General features: G+C 47.1%; 2 protein-coding genes across 2 annotated transcripts in view; both read left to right on the top strand.

Annotated features, from left to right (window-relative positions):
• Positions 1-1,014: 1,014 nt before the first annotated feature.
• On the top strand, positions 1,015-10,871 carry tcp11l2 (t-complex 11, testis-specific-like 2). Its single transcript, XM_083692064.1, has 10 exons — positions 1,015-1,112; positions 4,321-4,487; positions 5,051-5,183; positions 6,074-6,194; positions 6,515-6,738; positions 7,060-7,196; positions 7,707-7,894; positions 8,359-8,540; positions 8,763-8,935; positions 9,170-10,871. The coding sequence occupies exons 2-10, from the start codon at positions 4,334-4,336 to the stop codon at positions 9,430-9,432; spliced, it is 1,575 nt and encodes a 524-aa protein (XP_083548190.1). The 5' UTR covers positions 1,015-1,112; positions 4,321-4,333; the 3' UTR covers positions 9,433-10,871.
• A 1,082-nt stretch (positions 10,872-11,953) lies between these two features.
• The window catches only part of coa6 (cytochrome c oxidase assembly factor 6), a 2,154-nt gene continuing 964 nt past the window's right edge, over positions 11,954-13,143 (top strand). The window contains exons 1-2 of the mRNA XM_083691953.1: positions 11,954-12,365; positions 12,812-13,143. The exon at positions 12,812-13,143 is cut by the window's right edge and continues 964 nt beyond it. Coding sequence (XP_083548079.1) covers positions 12,222-12,365; positions 12,812-12,901 — 234 coding nt within the window. The 5' untranslated portion in view covers positions 11,954-12,221 and the 3' untranslated portion in view covers positions 12,902-13,143. The remainder of the gene's footprint in view (positions 12,366-12,811) is intronic.

Raw genomic sequence — 13,143 nt, 5'->3', positions numbered from 1 at the left:
TCATATTGTTTAGAGCCGTACAATTTGAACGGGGTACAATCGAATTTAATCAGCAGTAACGCCGGTGCGCCGGCTGTCGCCCGGACGACCTAAACGAGTGCTCTGATCGTTGTGAGACCATGCAATGATTAACCTCGTACACTAGGTGGCAGTAGATCGATGCCGTCGAGAATAATCACAAATATGTCATGATTGCAATTTATTTTGGGGAGATAATCTAATGGCATTTAAAATGGATGTGAAATTCCCCTGTTTTTATTTGAGCTAGATCCCATAGTGTGACTTGACCCAATCAGTGTGTGTTTAAGGCATCCAAATTCTAGACTCTTCGGGCCGGTAAAATGGATACAGCGCTCTTATACTAAGTAGTAATTTATAAGTCGCGGTGAAGCAATGTTCTAAGAATTTATAGTTTACATGCAGACAGACCGCAACCCCCCTGTTATTAATGGAGTCTGCAGACAGATACCCCTATTTCGCGTTGAGAAAACCGTTTTCGAGACTCCGAGTCTAACCGTGTACAGATGCTGGAGTTGTGGAGAGACGTGATACATAATGCCATGCACTGCGCCCAAAAAATACATGTTCAAAAAAACGTTTACCGTTTGTGATGCATGCACATAATAACAGTATAGACTGTTTTCTGTTTAGATTCCTTAGTTTTATAAGAAAATGTTTAATATCAAGGTTCACAAACGTCACATCCGTAAACAAAGTCGAGCATGCGAAGAGGAGCATACCATTTTTCGAGATAGAGGGGGAGGTTCGTTAAATACACTAAGCTATGGGTATACTATTATCTTTTTCAAATATCTATAACTAGGATGCATAAATTATCTATTACACATGCATGTGTAATAGATAATACATTCATAATGGTTACGTCACCTGTGCTTATTATATCTGTCAGGATATAAATGTCTGTGTCCTAGGCTGTTAACAGCACCTGGTTGTGATAGTGGTATGACCTGCTGTACTACAGCCAGCTGAGGACTGAGGACGTTTAAACCGTCTGGAGCCCACGGTGCTTCGGTGCAGAGACGACTTCCACACGACGTAAAAAATACATTTTGGTACACGTTCAAGTCTCCTCGTTTGGAGACGTAATAAAGGTAAACCATATTTTCTACATGCCACTGCATTCTCGTTATTAGGAGAAGGTAAACTTGGTTGTTTGGCAGTCAAGTTCGGTAAGTAGCTTACCTAGTCAACAGCTCCTGCTGTAGCGGCTGGACGCGGAAGACCCGATACGCTTAGTTAGGTAACGTTGTTTGTCCTTTGTCGTCGTGTTTGGCTTGTGTTGATGTGAGCTAGATAAGATGGCTTCGAACTCTTATCACGTTTCACATGTTTTTTTACTTTAAAGACCCCGTGTTCTTGGTGAGTAGAGGTCAGAGTCGGTCAGGGTAAATAGTTCATTAACAGACTATTCCCATGATCAAAGTCATACAATTCTGTGTAGGCTAGCGCATTAATTAGCTCATCACAGGATTGCACAACCAGTTCGATGTTAAATATATACGTGCATATTGTGGCTAACGTTACTACTGGCTTTATTTAGTTAACCTTCCTGATTTATAATAATCAAATGCTTTTCTATCGATTCCGCCTCGATGTGTTGTGCCACGGTTCTGCGGTGGCTCTGGATGGAAGCTCTGGATGGAGGCTCTGGATGGAGGCTCTGGATGGAAGCTCTGGATGGAGGCTCTCTGGTCTGCTCTTGTTTTGGTGCTGTAGCTCGGATCACGTGTGCTCGTCGGTGACGCTTGTTTTGGTGGTGTGGGGCCATGTGCATGGTGCTCAGACCTGTACGGTGCTGCTGCAGCGGAGGCTACTGCACCATGCAACGGTTGTTTTGGTGGTGTGGGGCCATGTGCATGGTGCTCAGACCTGTACGGTGCTGCTGCAGCGGAGGCTACTGCACCATGCAACGCTTGTTTTCTCGACTGCCTCCCAGTGATCGAATTCTTCGTCTTCCTGACGATGTAGCCATTTGTTTTTGTTTTTTTACAAAAAACTACAAACGCTGTTTTATTAGGCATACAATCAATCGAAGACAACACTCACAGTACCTCTGTGATCTCTATACTAGATCTGTGAATGTGCAGGTTCACGATTAGATGGTCACATCATACGCTCCATGGACATTTAGGCTACGTTTTTTTTCTGCGGCACCATCTGTTTATTTACATGCTATTTACAGTGAGGTCAAGTGTCACTTTCGAAGCCTCAGGGCTTTCTCGACCAATCTCACCCAGGAGGAGGAGGAGCAGGCTATCTTCTATTTTAAACCCGACGCTATCAATAGGTCACCTCTGTGTGAAAGTTAGAATGACATTGAAATAATAGGTCGCATTCAGAATTATCTCAGATTTTTAAAATGCGGCCTGTGTTGTGTATGTCCAATCGATTAATCAACCTGACTGGCAGGTCACTTTAATCTCCGAAAATGTGCGTGGTGCCTTGTTGTGTTCCTGCCCAGTCTGAAGCATGCCGCATGAGGTCATGAACACTAACTGAAGAGAGGGGGGGCTGGCAGCCAACTCTAAGCCCCTGTTGATAAGAGGGGAAGGGACAGATAGTGTATCAGTGAACCACGGGGAGCTGCTGCAGCCATCTGAGCTTTAGAGACAGTAGAACTCTACACCCAGTTCCCAAGTTGGTCCACCCTCTGGCTGTGTGTGTGTGTGTGTGTGTGAGAGAGAGAGAGAGAGATAATGTTCATTACTTCTGATGTACGAATAGGCCTGTGTGACACTGAATCATCATCATCTCTAAATTATATATATATTTTTAAATAGGCCTACTTAGGCCTCAGTTGCTGGGGAGGGAAGAAGGACACATTTTCCGACACTGTGTTTCGCAGTTGTGTTATTGTCAGATCAACTGTCACTTTTGTACCTAATATTATTCATCTGTGTTTGGAGGAATTGATTGACCTCGCTCTGAGGCTCACAGTGGTTTGACCAATAGGAACAGACGCGAGGATGACATACTCTGTTAATAAAATCAGTGAAGTGTAACACTATCAGGTGCCAGTTGGGAAAAGCCCACTGTTTTCACATGTTGCCCTGGAGACGCATCTGATCCGTGTCGGAATACAGTGTCCCTTTGTCCCCTCTGTGGAAGTCAGTGGTCTTTTGTGTTGTTGTTATGGAAACAACCTCTGTGTTTGTTTGCTGTTTACCATGGTCGCTCTCTGCTGTGCCAGGCCCATGTCCCTCGTAAAATCAACTCAAAGGGGTTTTAGTTTGAGCATAGTCTAGGCTAGTTAAAGTGTTTTTAAGTTTGACGTCCCTGACTTGCTTGTGTGGGTCTGTGTACTAGGTCTGTGATGGTGGTGTTGATTTTTCTGAGCAGTCTTGGCACTGGTGCAAGTGGACTTGCTCTAACTCTCTTGCTGTTTCCATGGTCACTGGCATACCAGCTGTTTTACTGACCAATGTTGACGTTTTCCACCTCCCCTAGCAACAAGACACACACACACACACAGATCCCTCACTAAAGCTGAAAAAGGCTTCTACAATGCAGAAGAATAGTGTCGTAAGGTAAGCCTAACGCATTTAAGCAATAAAGTCATCTGACTTGTTGTACTAAGGTGATGGGAGGGGTTACCAAACAATAGGTTAGACACACAACCCAGAGTGGCAGTTGGGCTTAAATGCCTAACTGCAGGCTCAGCCACCCACCAACCGACACTGGGCGACTTAATCTGTCCACCAGGGAAGCTCCCTTTGTGATGTCAGTCAGGTAGGCTGCATTACTGTACGTTGGGAGAAACACCTGACAGAGACACAGAGGTGCTGGCAGGGAGCCGGGACTGAGGGTGAGCCAGAGGCCACAGAGAGGGAGGAGAATCAATACGGTGCGTGACAGTGATTGATTGATCCAAAGTGTGCAAAGACTTCCCATCGCTAATGAAATCACTTTTCACAAAAGAAGAAAAATAAGAAGCTGTGAGTAATATGTATATACTGTGTGTATATATATATATATACTGTGTATATATGCCATTTAACTGCTGCTTTTATCCAAAGAGACTTACATTGCAGTGAGTGCATGCATTTTTCAGTATATATGGTCCCAGGGGGAATCAAACCCACAACCTAAGCTTAGTGTCATGCTCTACCAACTGAGCCACAGAGAGCCTGTGAGTGTGTGAGAGATTCGAGACACAGTGTTCATGACTTACTGAGATGTAGGAATAGGCCTGTATGACGCTGAATCATTTCAACATTTTAATGAAAAACATAAAAAAAAAAAAAAAAAAGCTAATGACCTGCGCGCCTCTCTGGCTCCATCCACCCCCCCCCCCCCCAGCTTCAGCTCCAGCATGCCACGGAACGATGAGCGGCCCACGTCCACGTCGAGCGGTGAGGAGTCATCGTCGGAACGCAGCGACAGCGTGACATCATCAGCCAGCGACGCGGACTACTCCCGCCAGAGCTTCACCAGCGATGGCTCCAGCAAGAACAGCTCCCCGTCCTGTAAGTGTCCTGGAGGGGGGAGTGGGGAGGGGGGGGGATACATTCTGTGGCTCGTACCCAGCTTTCGGTAGAGCTGTCAGTGTGGCAGTAGTTGTGGGGAGTCGACCCTAAAAATAGTCGACCTTCGACTCTTTTGAGTCTCAAGTGTCTCAGTTTTGGGAGGGAGACGAGTCGACTCCCCCTGACTCCAAATTCCACTGCTTATTTATTTATGTCTGAGGCAACAAAAAACGGTAGATGACGTAGAGAACGGCGATCTTCTCCCTACGTATCGCTAGCCCAGTCAAATCACTTCTTTAAGCACATATACACACATCCTCACATTGCAGTTTGAATCATTTTGGGACCGTTTGTTATGTTGGAGGTCGAGAAAGAGTCGACTCTAGGAGCAGGTTCTGGAGTCGACTCCCAAGGTTCCGTAGTCGACTCCCAAGGTTCTGGAGTCAACTCCCAAGGTTCCGTAGTCGACTCCCAAGGTTCCGGAGTTGTACAGCTCCATGTGGCATGCTCAGTGCTCATGACCCCATCTCTTATGTGTGTCCCCCCCCCCCCCCCCCCGACAGCGAGCCCGCCCAAAACCATCACCCTCGATGACGTGATGTCGTCCGCCCAGGACCTGTCCAACCTCAGCCTGGCCCACGAGATCATCGTCAACCGTGACTTCCACGTGGAGCAGCCCAACCTACCTCAGAACAGGTAGCTAGCGACAGCTCCAAAATGGCCGCCAGCCCCACGATCCTCTCCTTTTCTTTGGGCCCTCTCTCCTTTTCTTTGCATAGAGATAATGTAATGTATGCCAGTGGAGGTAGAAATCAGAGGACGGGCTCATTGTAATGCATGTGGCCGGGTAGCGTGACTGCTGCATTCAAGTAGAGGCGGCGGTGCCTCTACATGGATGAAGCAGTCGCGCTATCCGGTCGCGGCTTTTCACCGTCCTGACGCCCCCCGCTGGTGGAACGAGCTTCCCACTGCATCAATGCTTGGTACAGTTCCTCATTCCATTCCATGCATTACGATTAGGTCGTCCTCTGATTTCTACCTCCATTAGCCTCCCCTGACGTGCACTCACTGGCCTGGACGCCCTCAGGCTACCATGGCCCAGTTCCCCGACCTGGGGAATGTGGAACGGCAGGGATGAGAGACTTGTTGGTTCAGTTTGAAAACAAAGTAGACCTATAGTGCATTCAGAAAGTATTCAGACCCCTTCACTTTATCTGCATTATGTTATGTTACAGCCTTATTCTAAAATGGATTGAATTCATTCTGTTCCTCATCAATCTACACACAATACCCCATAATGAATACTTATGCAAGGGTGATATTTCAGTTTTTTATTTTTGAATAAATTAGCAACAATTTCTAAACCTGTTTTCGCTTTGTCATTATGAGGTATTGTGTGTAGATTGATGGGGGGGGGGGGGGGGAATAGTTTAGTCCATTTTAGAGTAAGGCGGTAACACAACAAAATGTGGAAAAAGTGAAGGGGTCTGAATACTTTCCGAATGCACTGTATGTGTCTAAAGGAGTGTAGCGTTACCCCCAACAGCCCCCGATCGCCACCAATCCCCTCGTCTCCCTTTCTGCAGTTTAGAGAAGCGAGTCAAAGACATGGTTCACAAGGTATTCTGGGAGAACCTGGAGTCTGAGCTGAACGAGGAGCCTCCGGAGTACGAGCACGCCATCAAGCTGCTGGAGGAGATCAGAGAGGTGAGCTCCTCCCCCTTTAACACTCCACCAAACCTGATAGGTCCGTTGGGCTAGAAAGGGTTTCAGCCCGATGATGGGCCCCGTTCCAGTTCTTCTAAGGATGCGTCCTTGGTACTCTCCTCTCTACTTGGAGAGGCGGATGTGTTGGTGTAAGATACCGGGGAGCTCTCCTCTCACACATCCAGTGGTGGTAGGTCAGGGGTCGCCTGGAGGAGGAGGGAGGAAAAGGGATGGATACATCTATTGGATACAAGTGTTCAAAATAGACTTTCTTCTACTTTCAAACTGTATTTTGAAGCATTAATCGTCCCTCTTTCCAGGTCCTGCTGTCATTCCTGAACCCGGGAGCCAATCGCCTGCGGACCCAGATCCTGGAGGTCCTGGACATGGACCTGATTCGCCAGCAGGCGGACAAGGATGTGGTGGACATCCAGGGCCTGACCTCCTATGTCGTCTCCATGATGGGCAAGTTCTGCGCCCCTGCCAGGGACGACGAGGTCAAGAAGCTCAGAGACAGCCCCGGCAACGTTGTCACCATGTTGAAGTGAGTTTGGGGGGGCAGGTGGTACGGTTTGTTTTGTTTCGACCCATGTGAATGAGGCCAGCATTTCCAGCAGGCGAGGTTTTAAAGGACCCTAACCCTGTCCAGAGAAATGTGTAATTTCCAGCATTCATAGTTTGAAATTAGCGTCACCCAAATATGAAAAATTAGCTTTGTCATTTATTTTTTTAATTTTTTTTTTAATTTTCCCCTAGTATTCTTTATCTACAAATTCAGCTTTAGTCTGGTGGGATGGGCCATGGTTTGGGGGCGGGGCCACATGAAGCGGCCATTTTGAGTGGGTGTGGTTTTGCGTTGTGACAGGGAGATATTCCGGGTGCTGGACCTGATGAGGATGGACATGGTGAACTACACCATCCAGAGCCTGAGGCCTGAGCTGCAGAGGCAGTCTGTGGACTACGAGAGGGCCAAGTTCCAGAGCATCCTGGAGAAGACTCCAAGTACGTTCTCTCATTTGTTGCTGTATTTACCTGCTTTTTTTTTTTTTAAACTTTTTTTTTGTACTAATTTAGTGCAGAGGGTGAATAAAGTCGCCCGAATTGTCAATATTCTAGAGTGCCAAGTTGACTTAATTCACCCTAAATGCGTAAATTATTATGCTTAAATTTGTAGCCAATCATAGTATTGTTGCTAGGTAAATACCACATAAAACACATAATGTTCTGGAATTCTTTGGCAGTTTTTTTTTTTCTTTTTTTTTTTTAATCCCAGGACCCTTTGAAAGTCAGTGAGAGGAAAGACTGTCCCTGACTGGGCTGTCTTGTTTAAAGATGAATGAGTAGAAGCATGAATGACTTGTTTTTCTAAGTGTCCTCTGAAGGCCCAAGTACCTGTTAAGCAACAAAAGCACTCAGCAAAAGCAGTCAACGAGACCCATCACCACCTCCCGAGTCCTACGAGGACATGTCTGTGTTTGATGGGGCAAATCATCGTTGTCTTTACTTCCTCAGCTGCGTTGGACCATACCACCTCCTGGATAGAGACGTCCCTGGAGGAGGTGCTGCTCTCCATGCCCGCCGTGGAGCAAACCAACGGCCAGGGGAAGGGGGTGAAAGCCCTGCCCAGCCCCCACCTGGTCTTCAACACTGGCTTTATCCGCGTCCTGACTTGGGACTACCACAAGAACACGCTGCCTGAGGTGTGTGTGTGTGTGTGTGTGTGTGTGTGTGTGTGTGTGTGTGTGTGTGTGGTTTAGGTCCTCCTACTGGGTATTTGTCAGCCCTGTAATGATGGCTTACTTCCTGCTCTGTGAAGCGCACAGTCAGTGTATTTTTAGAAGCCAGTAGCCACTTTGTCATTTGGTGTCATGAAAACCTGGAGTGTCTGTCAAGTAGCCAGGCCCCAGATCTGTGTGTGTGTCCCTGTCTGTGTTGTTGTCATGCTGAACAACATCTAAATCTCACAGAAGCCGATACTGGAATGCTTCCCAGGACCCCCCCCCCCCCCCGACAGTGTATAGATTGTCTTTGTTTCCCCCCCTCCTCTGACAGTGTGTGTATATATTGTCTTTGCCCCCCCCCCCTCTGACAGTGTATATATTGTCTTTGCCCCCCCCCTCTGACAGTGTATATATTGTTATTGTGTTTGCCCCCCCCCCTCCAGACCCTGATGACAGACGAGGTGCGTCTGAGGGACCTCCAGCGGAGGCTGCAGCTGCTGCAGGCCGTGGCCTCTGTGCTGCTGATTGTGTACAGCGCTGTCGGAGGACCCGTCTCCAGCCTCACCGCCCTGGACCACCGCCTCAAGAGGATGACCAGCGTGCTGCTGGAGGACATGCACAGCCCGTGGGTTCACACACACACACCATGTGTATATATACATACACACACACACACACACACATCATGTATGCACACACACACACACTCATATCGTGCACACACACACACACACACACACACACACACACACACACACACACACAAAAACAACTACATGCACATTGTCACTGACTCTCACAAACTTGAGCATACATCAGGCTCAAATTCCCTTTCTGCCATATTCAGGGACTTTAACCTGGAGCAGGCTCTAGAGGGCGCCAGCGCCCAGATCTGCTGTGAGCTCAACAAGTCCCTGACGGAGAGGAACTACCCGGCCCTGCCCCCGGCCCTGCAGGCCACGCTCAGGGGACAGATACGCAGCATCGCCCAGGAACTCAACCCCATCCGCTGCCTCGTGGGTGAGGGAGCGAGCAACACACCCAAGCGTGCGCGCGCACACACACACACACACACCCTCTTAGGGTTGATTCAGTTCCTCCATGAGTAGGGACCAGTGCCGTGTGTTGAATTGTATTTTTAGAAGTACATTTTTATTCCTTCTTTATTGACCACCCAGGGCCAGGGTTGACCCTAACCCAACCTAGTGCTTGACCTCTCATCCACGTTCCGTGTCTTTCTTCTTTCCTGTCCAGAGGGGAGGGTCCAGCAGTACTTCCGGGTCGTCCTGTCCACCCCCAACTCCCACGTGAACCCGCCCCCCACCCCCAGCGGCCTGGCGCTGATCCAGCCCGAGCTCACCGCCCTGGCAGTCAGCTTCGTCAGCCTGGTCAACTTCAACAAGCAGGTCTACAGCCCTTTCTACATGGGCATTCTAAAGGGCATACTCTTCAGCAATGCCCCGCCCACCACCCCGCCTCAGGACCCCACCGAGAGTGACCCCGTGACCTCCAACTAACACCAAACCGTCCAATCATCATTATCGGTCGTAGGGAAGCAGGAAGCATCTAGAGAAACCTGCGCACATGATCTGTTTCCCTGTGACTGCAATCCCATTGGTCCCTAGACTACAGCTTTGGAACACAAGTGTTGTTAGTGGTGCGTCCAGATGAACCAGTACCAGAACTTTATTCTGTCCTCCCAGTGTATGTCAGTGTGTCCTGTTAGGCCCGGTAGTGAGAGTGTGTGCAGATCCATCTAGAAGTGGAAGCTGGTGTTTGTCAGGAAATGTCTCCCAGGTCCTTGACGCCACACACACACACACACACACACACACCCCCACACACACACACACACACCCAACCAACCAAACACACACCCATCCACACAAACACCCCCCCCCCACACACACACACACACACACACACACACACACTCGTATCCAAGGGAGGAGAACCTGACCTGGTCTCTTATTTTTTGGGAGGCTGCTGTCGTGACGTTGATGAAACGTTACTGTTACAAAGAAGATTTATACATATTTCATAAAACTTTGACATTAAGGGAAAAATCGTATATATTTATATAATCCCATCAACAGTCACTTGCAGCCCATTTTATAATACAAAACATTTCAGATGCTTTATGATGTGAGAGATTATCTATTACACCTTGGGGTGGAAAGAGCCGGAACACAAAACATTATATACAGTATGTATGTGTGTAATATATATATATATATCACACACACACACCATTTAAGTGCCACCTTTATATAAATAATGTTACTGTTACAAACTGGCTTAATTTATCTCATCTTGTCCTAATTATTCCTTTGACTGTTAGGGCTCGAATAATATAAACTTGAAAACAGGATGTTGCTTTAATATATTTTATTTGTCATAATTTGGCAGTTAAGTTTTTTTTTTTTGAGTTAAAGAAGGAAACTATTAGGTGACCAGAATTCTGAGGGATCGATCGATTGATTTGTCTCATCAATAAACCTGATGGATTCCAACCGTTTTGACCTTTTGAAAAATTGGAATTGCATGATTCATTTCTTGTTGACAATTTAGTTTTGTGTATGTTGTTGGCCTCTTATGTATAATTCAGTAATTGTCTTGGGTGTTTGAATGTTGTGTTGGTTTGAGATTTTTTCTCTTGTATCAGTGGCTGTATACAACTGTATTAAACGCTTGCTTTAATACCTTTAAACGTACTTGTATTAGTTGTCCTTAATGTATATCTCTACATTTCCCTCAGATAAAAGCCATCCTATAGCTGTATAAGTGTCATATCTCAACTCTAAACTGAGGTGCTTATGATGGGTGTTCAGATGAAATGTGTCTACAATTTAAAATGATGGACCTTTTTCATGCAGAATAAACATTTTGGAATTGTTTACTGAAAGTTTACTTGAAGAAATGAAAATAGTTTGTCTTCCTATGTAATGCAGCTATAATTCAATAAACCGTCAAAAATGGCATTGTGTCCCAATTTCAGAGAGAGAGAGAGACAGAGCCTCCCAGAGTACTGTGTGAACCAAGCCACACCTTATATGTCCGACTAGATGAGCTGTTGTCATTAGGTAAGTCAGTCATCGAGGGCTTTACACACTACAGGCCGAACCAAACCTGACCTGATATTGTGGAAGTCTGAGGATGGTGCTTGAGTTTATATGTCTCAGGCAGGCTTCCTCATCAACAGAGCGTGACTCCAATGAATCACCTCTGCTGTGTGTGTGTGTGTGTGTGTGTGTGTGTTTGTCCGCGTGTAAGCCCGTATTAAGCAAATGGTCTGTAGCCCAAGGTCCCTCCTCCAGACAGAGAAAGACAGACCAAATCAGGGGAGGCTGGTGGGGGTAGAAATCGGAGGCCGGGCTCATTGTAATGCATGAAATGGAATGAGGAATGGTATCAAACAGCTGTGTCAAGCAACAGTTTGATGGTGGCTGTGGCCCCGTTCCAATACTTTCAAAATGCGTCCTCCCTTGAGGGAATGATCTAACGTGATTGGACTGGTCAAAGGAAGCTGCATTTTCTGTGCATTATTTTCACCTGTGAGGTCATGTTAGTCATCAGTGATTTCTTCAAGGAAGGCTGCGTTTCAAACAGGGCCTGTGTGATCGGTGCTGCTCCTTAATCGCTTAGGGAGGATTGTGCCCCCTAGTGGCATTCTAATGTTAGTGGGTTTTTTTTCACATTGGTTGTGTTTTTATCTTCAAACTAAAATAATGACTATACAATGTGTGCAGATGTAACATCATCCTGTACTATTATACATGGCATAATCCTAAATTGAGATGTATGCATTTTAAAATCCCATTGGAAATTAATCAAATCAAATGTACGCTGTCACTTCTCAAGTCAGGATTCAGCCTTTTGCAAATAGTAACAGAAATACCTTTTTGTTTATTGTATTGATTTGCACACATTATTTATACAAGTTTTATGTACCAAAGACCGCTCTCCCTCTCTGCTCCACCCCCCTCCCGCAACTGGAGTCTTGCGTCACTAACGTGCGACGGATATCTTCGGGAGCTGTGCGTCCTTGAATGCTCTGCGAGAAACATGTTCGAGAGCTCCAACTCCATCCCCTAGACGTCGCTTTGGCTGTTTCACACAAACCGTCTATAGCGGATTAGCTCATACAAACATTCCTGGTGAGTTGTCAGGGTGAGGACTTAATTGTGGAAAGGCTTTAGCCGTGTTGTGAAGGCATTTTGCTAAGGACGGGGCGTTGTGAGGCTCTCCGCCGGTCGCTCCAGTGAGGTGTCAGGCCGGGGGGCTCCGGTCGCCTAGCAACGCGGCCATGACGGCCCCCAACTCTGCCGAGAGACGCGCGTGCTGGGGCGCGCGGGACGGGCTGTGGAAGTGCCTGGACGACCACCACGACCAGGCCGCGCCGTGCGACACCTTCCAGAAGGAGTTCGAAGCCAAATGCCCTGCACAGTGGGTGGGTGACTGCGCATGTTCCCCCACTTTCAGAATGTCATGTCAACAAACAAGCAAAGGTTTATTTGCCAATCAACTGTTTGGAATGTGGTATTTTGTGCACACGCAGTACTGTACTGTACCCAAGCCAACCCAGTGGTGGGCCATTACCCCTGGTCTTTGAGAGCTACCTCTACCTGTACAAGCTGTGCACTTTTGTTCCAGCCCTTCCTAGCACTAACACACCTGATTAATTACTAAACTAATCATCAGCAACTTGCGATAGGCTGAAACAGTCACTTGCACACCCTGTAGTTCTCAGGGAGTATATAATGGCAGATTTGAGCGACTAATTATTCACACTAAATGAGTTAAGCACACCCAATTGATGTGGTCGTGATGTCATGACGTGTTCCCCTGACAACAGTAGAATGAGCCTATTGCATCGTCTCTCCTTCCCTCCCACAGGTGAAGTACTTCACCAAGAGACGAGACTTCCTGAAGTACAAAGACAAGTTGGAAGGGTTCGAGCCCGCTGAAGGGACGGCCAAGTCCTAGGTGCCTGCTGGTCAGTAGGTGGACATGGAGGGACTCCTGTGTAAGGATGGACACTGCTACAGAGAGAGAGAGACAGAGAGAGAGAGAAAGAGAGAGACAGAGAGAGCGCCTTGCGGCCATCTCTGCTGGACTGACCTGCAGCAGACTGATGTGTGGGGAAATTCTGAACGTGAGTTGCATTCCCTTTCAGTAGGAGAAAAAAGGAGAATGTGTTTCCAAATACAGGTTCCATTTTAATAACT

Source organism: Argentina silus, assembly GCF_951799395.1.
Source record: "Argentina silus genome assembly, chromosome: 20".
NCBI classification, from domain to species: Eukaryota; Metazoa; Chordata; class Actinopteri; order Argentiniformes; family Argentinidae; genus Argentina; species Argentina silus.
The sequence above is the reverse complement of the archived record's forward strand: the minus strand, read 5'-3'. Positions and strand labels throughout refer to the sequence as shown.

Coding starts and splice junctions, on each gene's coding strand:
- tcp11l2 (XM_083692064.1), top strand. CDS start 4,334: ATGCCACGGAACGATGAGCGGCCCACGTCCACGTCGAGCGGTGAGGAG. Junction 6,195..6,514: donor TGCTGGAGGAGATCAGAGAG/GTGAGCTCCTCC, acceptor CCCTCTTTCCAG/GTCCTGCTGTCATTCCTGAA. Junction 6,739..7,059: donor AACGTTGTCACCATGTTGAA/GTGAGTTTGGGG, acceptor GCGTTGTGACAG/GGAGATATTCCGGGTGCTGG.